The sequence below is a fragment of the Staurois parvus genome, unplaced genomic scaffold, assembly GCF_062004578.1.
Source record: "Staurois parvus isolate SC_StPar_1 unplaced genomic scaffold, SC_StPar_1.0 ptg000299l, whole genome shotgun sequence".
Lineage (NCBI taxonomy): Eukaryota > Metazoa > Chordata > Amphibia > Anura > Ranidae > Staurois > Staurois parvus.
In genome coordinates this window covers 14,390,218-14,404,022 of record NW_028318095.1, presented here as the reverse complement: position 1 = coordinate 14,404,022, position 13,805 = coordinate 14,390,218, and the positions used below count along the sequence as shown (strand labels likewise).

At 43.0% G+C, this 13,805-nt stretch overlaps 1 protein-coding gene across 1 annotated transcript in view; it reads left to right on the top strand.

Annotated features, from left to right (window-relative positions):
- Positions 1 to 12,154, top strand: part of GABRR3 (gamma-aminobutyric acid type A receptor subunit rho3) — a 103,746-nt gene extending 91,592 nt beyond the window's left edge. Inside the window, exon 9 of the mRNA XM_089682946.1 lies at positions 7,991 to 12,154. Coding sequence (XP_089539072.1) covers positions 7,991 to 8,284 — 294 coding nt within the window. The 3' untranslated portion in view covers positions 8,285 to 12,154. The remainder of the gene's footprint in view (positions 1 to 7,990) is intronic.
- Positions 12,155 to 13,805: the final 1,651 nt, after the last annotated feature.

The following is a 13,805-nucleotide window of genomic DNA, read 5'->3' as shown; positions in this document are numbered from 1 at the left end:
CATCTGCAACTACAATTGTCCGAAAGGACTATCACTATCCCGGCCATCATCGACTCAGGTGCCTGTAGCTGCTTTATGGACTCTCGTTTTGCCACTCAGAATCAGATTCCCCTCTGCACTAAAACTCAAAGGCTCTCAGTTCATCTGGCAGACGGGTCTGGTATCAGTTCTGGTCCTGTAACACAAGAAACCTTGCCAATATTTTGCTATTCTCTTTCTGGACACCAAGAATTCCTATGTCTGGACATTATCACCTCCCCGATTTTTCCAATTATCCTCGGTATGCCTTGGTTAAAAGCTCATAATTCAACAATCAATTGGTTGTCTGAAGAGATCTCTTTCCCATCGGAATATTGCCGGACTCACTGTACTCCCAAAGAAATGGGTGTGACAACTCCGCTTCTCAGTATCCATTCCGATCCCGAAACCATGAAGCTCGTCCCTTCGGCATACCACGAGTATCTGGATGTGTTCAACAAAAAGAGTGCCAACACCCTTCCTCCGCATCGTCCCTGTGACTGTCCAATTTTGCTCCTGCCTGGCGCCGAAATCCCTTTCAGTAGAATTTACCCTCTATCTGAAGTCGAATTAAAAGTCCTCCGGGGGTATATAGACGAAAGCTTGGAAAAAGGGTTCATTTGGCCATCTACTTCACCAGCAGGAGCTGGCATATTCTTTGCGGAAAAGAAGGATGGCACTTTGAGACTCTGTATAGACTATCGGGACTTGAACAAGATCACGGTCAAAAACCGTTATCCCCTGCCTTTGATCCCCGAATTATTCCAAAGGTTACGAGGAGCATGTTTTTTCTCCAAGTTAGATCTGAGGGGCGCTTACAATCTGGTGAGAATTCGGGAAGGGGACGAATGGAAGACAGCCTTCCGAACCAGATTCGGGCATTTTGAATATTTGGTAATGCCTTTTGGTCTTTGTAATGCCCCAGCAACTTTTCAACACCTGGTAAATGGTGTATTTCGGGACTACCTGGACCTATTTTTGATCATTTATCTGCATGACATCTTTGTTTTTTCATGCTCCATCGAAAGTCATCGTGACCATGTGAAGAAGACACTAGATAGACTACGCCAGCATCACCTCTACGCAAAAGCCGAGAAATGCGAGTTTGAGAAACAATCTATCCAATTTCTTGGGCTGGTGATCACCCCTGAAGGCATCTCTATGGACCCTCAGAAGGTGTCCACCGTCTTAGAATGGCCTATCCCTGAAGATTGGAAAGCAGTGCAGCGCTTTATAGGATTCGTGAACTTCTATAGGAAGTTTATCAAGGACTTCTCTGGAATCCTAGCACCAGTGACACAGCTCACCAGCCAACATATTCAATTCAAATGGACTTCTGAGATCCAAACAGCCTTTGAGCAGTTGAAGACCTTGTTCATGACCGCACCCATTCTAAAACATCCAGACCCTGCTCCAGCCATCATCCTTGAAGTTAATGCTTCGGAAAACGCGGTAAGAGCCATCTTGTCACAAAGACAGGGGCCCAAATCCCTCCTGCATCCTGTCGCTTTCTTCTCTCGGAAATTGAGTATTTCTGAAAAAAATTACGATGTGGGAGACAGGGAGTTACTTGCCATCAAGGCAGCACTAGAAGAATGGCGCTACTTACTAGAGGGAGCAGCCCATCCTATTCTTATCTTTACTGACCATAAAATCCTAGAGTACCTGAGAACAGCGAAGCGACTCAGACCATGACAAGCAAGATGGGCACTATTTTTCTCACGCTTCGTCTTCCATCTGACTTACCGTCCGGGATCAAAAAATGGCAAACCCGATGCACTCTTGCCTGCCAAGAACATTCTACTTCTGCAGACCGATCTCATAACTCAGATAAAAGAAGCCATGGACAAGTTTCCACCTCCCATAGATATGCAACTGCAACCTAAGGATAGCCTGTACTTCCACAAAGGACAGATCTTTGTGCCCGAAGAACTTCGAGCACTCATTCTCCAGAGATGTTACGACCATCCCTTAGCAGGGCACTTTGGGATTCGCAAAACATCTGATTTAGTCTCTTGCTCTTTTTGGTGGCCTAACGCAGTAAAGGATTGCCAGGATTATGTGAGATCATGCACAGTCTGTCTGAGGAACAAATCTGATAGAGCCAAGACTTGGGGCCTGTTGAAAACCTTGCCCGTACCAGAAAAGCTTTGGAGCATGATGTCAGGGCTCCAGGGTATGACCAGAGGTATGTGAACTGACGCAGGGAAACGCAGGCTTCAGATATGTTATAAACAATATAATTTATTAACACTAACAATACATAAACGCAGTGCAATACTAAAACATAACACAGTGCAAACGAACCAAACCACCCACAGATAACAATACATACAATGCAAGCATCGTCAGGCAGGCCGGGTCAATAACAATCGGGCAGGTAGGAACAGGAGGAGCAGGCAGAGAGTAGTCAGGTCACGAGCCGGGTACAGCAACTAACGGGCAGGTAGGTACAGGGGGTCAGGCAGAGAATGGTCGGGGTCACAAGCCAGGGATCAAACAGGAGAAGTCAGCAGAGGTCCGGATCAGGCAGGGTCAGCAACGAATCAGTCAGACAGGAACAGGAACAGGGATGCAGGTAACAAGATACAGGGGCCCATAGAAAGCACACACCAAGGCCCAGACTGCAGGTCTGGCCATCCCTTAAATACACCTGCATAATCAGCTTCAGGTATTTGGCTGACTACAGGGTTGAGTCTCTGATTGCTGAGAGCACCCGCTGGCCAGCCCTGGTACTGCAGCCCACAGGGCAGGTGAGTCCCACCATTACTGGCAAGTCCATTCCTGACACATGATCTCCATGGATTTTATTGTGGAACTCCCCCCATCTGAGGAATTCACCACTATTTTGGTAGTAGTTGATCGCCTGTCCAAGATTGCCCACTTCATTCCCTTGAAAGGAACTCCTTCTGCTACAGAAACTGCTTCCGCTTTCATCAAGGAGATTGTAAGGCTACACGGTGTTCCCTTGAATATCGTGTCTGATTGGGGGGTGCAATTCACATCAAAATTTTGGAAAGCTCTGTGTGAGGCATTAGAAATCGAGTTACGCTTTTCCTCCACCTATCATTCACAGACGAATGGACAAACGGAGAGGAAAAATCAAACTCTGGAGCAATATCTCCGATGCTTTTCCTCGTATTCACAGGATGACTGGGCATCACTCCTTCCTCTAGCGGAATTTGCATATAATAATTCCATCCATTCCGCCACCAAACAATCCCCCTTTTACTCTAACTACGGATACCATCCCTCCTTTCTTCCAGAAATACCAGTGGAGGCCGCTGTTCCGGCGGTACAAGAAAGGATGGAGTTCCTCAGGAGGAACGGCAAGGTGTTACAAAAAATGATTTCCGAGGCGCAAGTGAGTAACAAAACATTTTTTGATAGGAAGAGAAGGGGCAATTTGAAATTGAAACAAGGAGATAGAGTCTGGCTGTCCACAGCCAATCTGAAATTAAGTTGTCCATCAAAGAAGCTCGGTCCAAAATACCTGGGACCATTTACTATCAAGAGAAGGGTTAAACCTGTGGCATTTTATTGGAACTACCAGCTAACTTGAAGATCCACCCGGTATTTCACTGCTCTCTATTGAAACCACCCGTCCCAAGTGGGTTTCCCAACCGGAATTCAGAGGCACCTGCTCCACTGCTGGTGAAGGGAAATGAAGAGTACGAAGTGGAGGCTATCTTGAATTGTAGAAAGAGGGGCGGACAAACCCAGTTCCTCATCAAATGGAAGGGTTATGGACCAGAGGATAATTCCTGGGAACCGTCCACTAATGTCCACGCCCCACGGATAGTCCAAGCCTACCTCTGTCGTCATCCTGAGAAACAAGCCCTAGTGGGCATCCAGAGGCTGCCCCTAAGGGGGGGGGGCAATGTAAGAGAACTCCTGCAAGGAGAATCGCGATCAGGAATGTGCATGCGCAAAAGAGACCCTGCAGAAGAATTGCCGGTTGTGCACAGGCGCGCAGAAATGCGCGATCGCGCACATGCACACACACGTGCACACGCACGGTGAAGATTGGCGCCAGACGGGCTATTTAAGGTGCCCGGATTCAGTGCTGACTGGTCTTCAGCTTCCCCCTGTGTCCTGCTAGTTCCTGTGCGATTCCTTTGGTGCTGACCCGGCTTGTTCCTGACCCTACTCTGAGTACTCTCCTGCCCCCGGTTCCTGACTTCGGCTCTGATCCTGACTTTGGCTTTTCCTCCTGATCCTGTACTGCGCTGCCCGACTGTTATGACCCTGGCTATCCTACGACTCCACTCCAGTCCTGTGTCCTGGCTACAAACCTGGCTCTGCTGTGCATCTGGCAATCCACTATACCTGCCTGGTCTGTTGCTACAGTACCCAAATCAAGGTCATCATCTGCAAGAGCCACAAGCAAACCTCTGGTGCTCTTGTCCCCCTGGTCCCTAGACTCCCTCTGTTCCAACTTTAGCAGGGTCAGGGCTAGTGACACAAGTTAGGCTGACCTCGTCAATTCAGTCTCCCATCAGGTAGGTGACACCTCTGTTCTCTACAGAAGAAAATATCTGACCTCACTGTCTGAAACAGATGTATACAAGAGACCCTCCAGAGGGGTTGCATCTCCATACTGTATAAATCTTTTGTTTCTCCCCCGTCTAAACTCCCCTGATGTGGAGGACTGGCAGACTTGGTCTACATACATACACAAGGTCATTATGAATGTTGCCCTGATCGAAGCAGGGTATAGCAGGGTATAAGGTGCTTGAAAGATGATACTTAGTGCCTGAGTGTCTCTCTAAAATGTACCCAGGTTTGTCACCCTCCTGCTTTAGGAGCTGTTGCCAACTTGGCTCTGCTCTCCACACATGGACCTGCCATAAGGTTTGGTGTTTTTGGATATGGGTTCATTCTTTAATCTGTTCAGTTACTATGGTTAACATTACCAAAGATCCTTGGAACCTATAGACAATATCCTGAGATCCACGCAGACATTACATATTATATGTTTCTGTCAGCCAAAATAGCCATCGCTACTGCTTGGAAAAGCCATGTGATTGACTTAGCCTTAATGAAACAGAAGCTAACTTGGATCATGTTACATGAAAAGCTTGTCAGTGTTTTATGGGACAAACAACCCATGTTTGAAAAAATATGGAACTGGCTTTCCTACCTGCAGGTTCTGGACACGTAAGGCTGGCATCAGATTGAAGGCATGGCAGTTTTCCTGGATGGGCGTATCCTCACACTAATGTTTTTTTTTTTCTTTTGAGAAATTTCCATTAGACATACAAGTCTGCTGCTTAGTACCATAATGGTTCCTGTTGTCAAGGTCCTACCCTTTCCCAGAGGTTATGCTGCTCCATGTGCTGGCATCCATCTTGGGTTTCTGCAGAGCATGGTGGGAGTCTTTTATGCCTTCAGGCCTCTGCGGTCCATCCCCCAGAGGGGTGTGGTTGAGCACATATAAGCCTGTTGTCCGCATGTGCTCTTTGCATTTGTGTCTTGTGTGTTCGTGTTGCAACAAGCTCTGTTTATACTCTCGTGGCTCTCCTGGCAACTGACTCGGCTTTTGACTAGACTATTCTCTGCGTTATCCATTTATCTGACCTCCCCTTGCTGAACCCGGCCTGTGACCTGTTATTCTTGTCTATCGTTCTGTACCATTTGTCCCGTTGTTATCGACCTGGCCTGCCCGACTACGCTATTGTCTTATCTGGTTCCTACCAGCTACACGCTATTGGCGGTGGCCATTACCACAGCTGGGGTGTCTCGGGGGCCACGACCTGGTCCCTGGCTGTGTCAAGTCCATCCCCACCATCAGGGGCCCTGGTAAAGGGCAGCCTGGGACTTAGACTCCGCGCCCTGAGGGACTCCGGTCTGTGGGTGGTGGTTGTCGTCAGTCGGTGCGTGACCCTGCCATTAGGCCTGCCTGTCCGTTCCATAGATCCTGCCCTGACACCTGTATTGGCTATGATAAACTATATACCATGACGGTTTTCATCTGCCCAGTCAGTAGGGTGGTGGGTGTAGCCTTGTTCGTCCTCCCTGCTGAGCAGACACTGTTGACCAAGCTCTTTTTCTGGTTAAAATTCCTTCTGGAACATTATACAGTGTTACACAGAACTCTTTGTAGTTGACCCCTTTGATATAGTTATATCCATACATAAGGGTTCTTTATGGGTTCCTGGCTGAACCCCTAATTTTTCTTAACATTAATTTTTTGATGTTCTCTTGTTATTGTCGCCATTTTTACTATGCAGACAATTCACTTTGGTACATGATTTGGTAATTCTGCACTGCTCTATTACTATTTGAAATCTCAATAAAAAGATTGAAACAGTAAAACAAGCTTAGCAAGATTGATAAACCTCTATCGTTATCCTTCTTTGAAAATTCTTGTAACACTAGGACTCCAATAAAGGACCATATCTTTATTATATATAGCTATCTGACTGACCCTGCACTCAAACTCCCTACATGGAACACTGGGAAAAAGATCTTGACATTTCTTGGGAACTCCAAGATTGGTGTAATCAATAATATTTCTAAAATCTAAAATCGATGGAATCTAATTACAAAATACCATTGCAATGGTATATTGTTCCATCATGGACTGCCAAAATGAATCGACAATCCTCCTCTAGATGTTTTAGAAATTGTGGTCAGAAAGGAACATGTTTGACTTCATCCGTTTGATTACAGATGGGAATCTTATCAGATCCCTGGAAATTGCTCTTTTTCAGAAATTTGAGAAGCGTCTGACTGCACTTTACATACCGTAATCCCCAACAAAATCTGATAATATTTGGAAACCCCAGATACAATACCTATCTGTAGATACTTAAAGCCTGAGACAGCAAACCTTGACTGCCCTTGTCCTACCCCTCCCCTTCTTTTTCATTTTTTATTTCTCTTTTCTTTTCTTCTGGTTACCTTTTGTGTTGAGTGGACTTTGAAAACCCTAAGCATCTGATTTATGATAATTTGAAGAGACCTTGATTTATAACGCGAAGTCTGATTTAAATTATGATCCTCTTACAATCTTACCCAAACAAGATATTAGCTTATTTATATACTTTTGTTATCATTTATATTTTTTCATTGGTCTCTTCAATAATAGTTGTGTCCCTACACTTAATAGGGATATTCCTAACCTTCGGTCATATTAATGAGTAATTTATCTTTGTTTGTTACATATCTTGGATATGTTATACCTTTTACTATTAATAATATGTTAATAATTTCCATATTTGTTATAGTTACTAATGTCCTTGTACTATAACAAGAAAACCAATTAAAAGATTAAACCAGAAACATTTTAAAACTTTTTTTTTCTTTTACATTTGGAACCTTTAACATTTTCCATAAGCAATTTAGCTACTGTAGCATGCACATCTAAAGTTATGCAGAGGATACTTTCATTTATATAATACCATATGCAGGGAAACCTGTGTCTGCTAGTGACTACTTTATCAAGGAAATTTGGATTCTAAAGTATCTAGTATCTTTAACAAACATTCATATGAAAATTTTCAGTACATTTGATGATGAATGTCATTCAAAAGTACTTCAAAACCTAATTTGTTGTTAACATTTGATTTTGGAATGAATGTAATTTCCTGAACAAAATTCTCATTTACACTTAGGAATTTGTTTGGTCGAGAAATGTTTTTATCCTGCTCCTTCAAATTTTCTCATCACTATGATTGAACATGAACATCAATTTAACACTACTAACGATCAGAAAATTGAACAAATGTTCTTAAAAGGAGAAATTTCACATAAAGTTCTAATAGTGCATAGACAACTTTAGATCCATTGAGATTTCCAGTACAGATCTCAGGGGATAGTAGCAATGAAAAGGGTAAACTAATATTTTTCCAAAAATGTACTCGATTTGCCTGTAAATATGAAAGGAACTAATGGATGTTAAAAGTGTACTTGTTCTATTAAAGACTGTCTTCAAAGGTGAACTGACTTAAGTATATTTTCCTCCTAGTCTTCAACAACCCTGAACCTAGAGGCAGTGCAGGCCATGGCATTTGATGGCTGCTACCACGACAGTGATGCCGACCTGAACTATTCTGTGCACTCGGAGGAGAGCACATCCCGCGGTCGGGCTGCCAGTGTGGCCACTCTGGATGCAGCACGTGTAAAAAGGAAGAGATCCATTAAAGGGAATGTTGGCAGAATAATCCTTGAGAACAATCATGCCATTGACACATATTCAAGGATTATCTTTCCCGTTGTCTATATTTTATTTAACTTTTTCTACTGGGGCATGTACTTATGAAAATTAATATTGTGAAGATGTACATATGTTATATATAACTATTGAATGTATGGATGCAAGAGGAAAGCACTCAGGTTCTTAACACAGAAGTCATTATCAGATATCTAATCGGGACAACTTTAAGACTTGATCTGTCAAACATTTCACAGATCTAACCAATTGCAACACAAAGCCATATCTATTTTCTGAACATTTCATGACTATCCCTTCAAAGAATTATTGGTTTGGAGTTTCAACAGAACATGGGTACCAATGTTTATGCTCTGCCATGCACAGCTCAACTTTTTTTTTAACTAGATATGTTTAATCTATGTAAGTGTTCATAACATAAAACTATTCCGCATTAGATGCTGAAATTTTAAAATGTACAGTACTCCTGTCCCTTAGTGATTAGCCAAACTGTCCTGGGTTTAGTTTGAGCAGGGTTCAGCAAACTTCAAAGAAGTTGGATGCTGAACCTGAACCCCATTGAAATCAATGGGAACTGAATTTGTCAAAAAAAAGATGTAAGCAGGTGTAAAAAAAAGCATTACTACCAATGCAAAAAAAAAAAAAGCTAAATTCTATGTGGCCCGAAGCAGTGATTTGTAGAAAGAAAAAAAATGTAGCTGCTTTTGCCACTCCTTTGGTTACCTGCCTGGGGATTCCTGGTGACGTTCGAAGTTCCTAGGGATGCAGCAGGTACAAGCACCTGCTGCTTTCCTAGCAACCAGTGGTAGTAAGATGATCTCATATATAGAAATGATGAAAATATCACATCTTTATATTACTTTTAGCTCCTGTTGAACAGGGGCTGAACAAGCAAAAAGTTGGGCCATTGTCTCATGCCTACTCTCTCTTAAACAATCCTCCCTGTCACCATTAGGCCATAAAATCCTTCACTTGTTTTTACCCAAAGCAGTGGTATCACTGAGCCCACCCTATACTATATTAGTATTTGGCCTGGTAAAAATTTAATAAAAGTACAATAAACACAATAGAGATGAAAATGTGTTCTGGAAGTTACACACCTTACCCAGCCATGCAGGTAACTAGTAAAATCAGCCTCACCTTGCTCTGTCTAAACCTCGCCTACAACGTATTTTGCCCCAGCCTCAGGACTTAATCATGAAGGAAAATTACATGGAAAATTATGTACCTGGTCGAGGCTGCGCTAACGAGAGGGTTTTCCTTTACACCTCCAGTCCTGTTTCTCCTGAAGGAGATGACAGGATATAACACGGCACGGACTAGTATGGGTGCCTTGCAGGAGATCCTGGCTGGAAGACTCTTGCAGCCGGTGCTGAACAGCGGACAGCAAGCAGGCCGGTAGGCAGGCAGATGCAGAATACTTTGGCAGATGCGGAGTCACTGTAGCAGGTGCAGAACAGGGGTCGGATACTGACCTCGGGTGGTCAGGCAGGCAAGAGTCAATATTGAACAGGCAGCAGAGGTGCAGAATCGGTAACCAAAGCAGAGTCAGAGCCAGGCTGGGGTCAGTATTGGGTGAGCAGAGAAGGTAACAAAACAGCAGACAGAAGGCAGAGTCAGATCACTAGCCGGAGTCAGCAACGGGATATCAGGAACAGGCTGGGTTACCACAGAAGCGAGCGCAGGATCAGGTCGCAGATGGTCTCTGAGGCCGCTTTAAATGGGCAAGTGGGTGCCAAGTATTCACATTTGCTCACGCACGTGTGCACGCAGTCAAGTCAAGTCTAATTTTCACCCAGGTAGTATTATGTGCATGCACATATCTTCACGCACGACCACGCATATGATTTCCCTGACAATTGAGCTTTTTGAAGAAAATGTTAGCTTCCTGGATGTGTCTGACTTAAGTACTTTTGTACTTTTATCACAGACCAAGAAGTAGCATACTTAAAATGAATGTCAGAATTCCTTATCTCCATGTTGTTTTCAAGTCAGAGACTTAGGGCTCTACCCCCCACTGCAGCCCTGCTAGAGCAAAATCCCACCTGTTGAGGCTGACCCTTTCACCGTCTTGTGCCCTGCTGCTTGCCGTAGGCCTAGTCACGACATTCCCATCCACAGACCTTTATATCCCAAAGAAAGAATGTCCACACATCAGTTCTACACTTTACTTGTGTCATTCAGGGAATGGTAAGACAGCCTTATCACTGGGATATACAGTACATTCTACAGTCATTTGACATACACAGTCAATCACATAAAGTGGACTGTCTGCATGTGAAAGCACATGCAGCACCTCGCATCCATCCCCTACAGTCTCTTCTCTGACCAGGATCATAAGTACTCACCGGACTGTGTTCTTTGTAGACACTTTCTAGATGGGAACCCTCCAGGGAAGCAGCCTCATACAGGGATATTCAGCCTGACCTACAAAGTCTTTGCAATCCACCCTAGCCTCACCTCCTCAAGAAACGAGAATAAATACAGTTGGCCCCTGCATACAGGTCCACTCCACCTGACCTCCTGCCCTGTGTCTGTAAGTTACATGCTCATAGGTGTTGGGGGTGTTTGGCTTTCATGCCCCAAACTCACTGTGCTCCCCCCTTCCAACCTAGCTTATATGTGGGTACTGACTTGCCCCTGGCATCACTTGTGTGAGGGCTCTACCTAAAAGGGGCCCAACACCAAATGTCACTATCTGCTGTACCAGACACTATTCTGGTACAGAGCAACCTGGTGGTAAAGTGGCCAACTGAACCTGCCAACACACTAAAGCAAAAGCATCATAATGATAGCAAGTGAATTAACATTCTCAAGAGAATTCAAGAATGATCCTCTGATTACAGTCCCTTAGTGCTTTGTTTGTTCTCAGCTATGAATACCTCTCTGGCATGGGTTAAGAAGGTCTCATCTTATACTTAAAGATAATAATGTATATACAGTGCTTTCTACTAAGAAAGCCTGGCACTGCCTGCTGCTTTTGGCTACGTCTGTCTAATTAACAACTCATACAAATTCATAACTAGAAGATGGGGTATAGTAGTGAGATATCTTGGTAAACAACAGAAGAAAAAGTGTATCACCTGACGACTGAAAGTGTTAAACATCATATATTAGTATCCAGTGTTTCATAAAGACATGAATAAAAAAAGAAATAAAGATGTCTTGAACCAAATGAAGAAAATATATTTAAAAAAAGTAAATTCCATTTAAAATAAGAGGGCATCTCAGCTTTATTTTGTGGTGTTTGTGTTTTCTTGGGTGAATGCAGTAGTAGTGTATAATACCATGTTAGCCATTGATTCATGCAGAAAGTTTAAATGATAACCTTTAGTGGCTAAAGATGCAAGCTTTTGGGATAACTTAGATCACTTCAGGCTTTGTACGTTTCTGAAAATAACTCTGAAACCTACATTATTATACAGAGAGTTAAAAAGAGGAACAAGAAAATATATTTTAAAAATACAATTTAACTTTCTTGACACATGAGTGGTAAATGCCATTGTAAAGGGTTCAATTTTGAAGTGTTATTGGGGCCATTGACTGAAAGATAAGAAACCAAAGATAAGGATTATGAAGGTTATTGTAAACAGAATATTCCTATAGTTATTAAAGCTTGTATATACATGAATGTCTTTCTGCGTTTGACAGAAGGTGAGGAGGTATGATGTCGCCTCCTCTTCGCCTCATTTAACCCATAAAAAGCTGCACTGCACCCATGCACATTGCATGTGGCTGAGAGGTGCTTGTGGCACAGCACTATTCAGTTGCATTTGTTGAGGTTGAAAGACTGCACTCCCTGCCAAACACTACGGGAGAGATAACTTTTGCTGTTTTGCAATGACTGGCATGCATGCAATCCTGTCCACTGTCTTGGCAGCTTAAAGTGGTTGTATACCTCAGCCATGAAATATGAACAAAGCATGTATACTGTGAAGAAAATAAATATTTGATCCCCTGCTGATTTTGAATGTTTGCCCACTCACAAAGAAATGATCAGTCTAAAAATCGAATGGTAGGTGTATTGTAACACTGAGAGACAGAATAGCAACACAAAATTCAAAAGAAATGCATGTCTAACAAGTTATGCACTGATTTGCATGTTCATGAGCGAAATAAGTATTTGATCCCCTATCATTCAGCAGTATTTCTGGCTACCAGGTGTCTTTCATACAGGTAACAAGCTGAGATTAGAAGAAGTCTCTTAAAGGGAATGCTGCTAATCTAATTTTGTTACCTGTATAAAAGACACCTGTCCACAGGAGCAATCAAACAATCAGATTCCAAACTCTCCACTATGGCAAAGATGAAAGAGCTGTCCAAGGCTGGACTGGGCTACCAAACTATCACCAAGCAGCTTGGTGAGAAGGTGACAACAGTTGCTGCAATCATTTGCAAATTGAAGAAACACAAAACAACTGTCAGTCTCCCTAGGTCTGGTGTACCATGCAAGATCTCACCTCGTGGAGTGTCAATGATCATGAGAACAGTGAGGAATCATCCTTGAACTACACGTGAGGATCTTGTCAATGATCTCCAGGCAGCTGGGACCACAGTGACCAAGAAAACAATTGGTAACACACTATGCTGACAAGGATTGAAATCCTGCAGTCCCTCTGCTCAAGAAAGCACATGTCCAGGTTTGTCTGAAGTTTACCACTGAACATCTGAATGATGCAGAGGAGGACTGGTTGAAAGTGTTGTGGTCCAGTGTGTTTGGACAAGGCTGCATTGGATTCAAAGAGAGAGCTTGAAACAACGAGCACTGGTCTACATCTTCACAAGCTTTGGCTGGGGCTCATTCAGGATACAGCTGTAGGTAGAGATATTTAGCTAACAGGGTAGCTATGAGAAATAGAGAAATGGTGGGATGAGAATTAGGGGCATTTTATAGGTGGCTGTGCTCCATGTTTCAATTTAAAAGCAAAATAACATGTTTGCCTAGAGTAAGAGTACATGGGTATTACATCCTTAAAGCAGTATTAAATCCAAAACCAAAAATGCAATATATTGCACCTTACCAAACATTAGACATGGTGGCTGTGTTAGTTTTATTTTTTAGGTTTTTGTTTTCACCTGGTGATCTGGCCAGTAATACACCTCCTGTATTAGAATGCCCCCGCTCTGGATAAGGGAGCAAAGGAGCATCTTTGGACAGCAGCTTTGTTATTCTGGGGGAGGAGAGTGTTACATGTACTAGAAGATTTAGATACACTAACAAATTGAAGCCAAACTCCAATGCATACTGCAGTTACAGTAACTGTTTTTTTCCTTTTGTAATAAAGGTTTTACATGAAGAAATTAAAGTGGATCATTTAAGCACCCCTGTCAAAGGTATATGGTTTGTCTTAACAGTCTTAGCTGATACATTTGTAGGAGAGCTTGTTCTGTTGGAAAAACAATAGTCTTACTTAAAGGATCACCAGGTGAAAATAAAGGAAAGAAAGCCTGAAAAGCAAAGTGAATGCAGATACCACATCTAAGAATAGGTAAGCTGCAATATAATTAATATTTGCTATTTGGTTTACTACCACTTTAATTTACCAGATTGGGGGGTGGGGGGCACCCCCATGTGATTTCTTTTTAAAGTTGACCAGAACTTAGCTTTAAT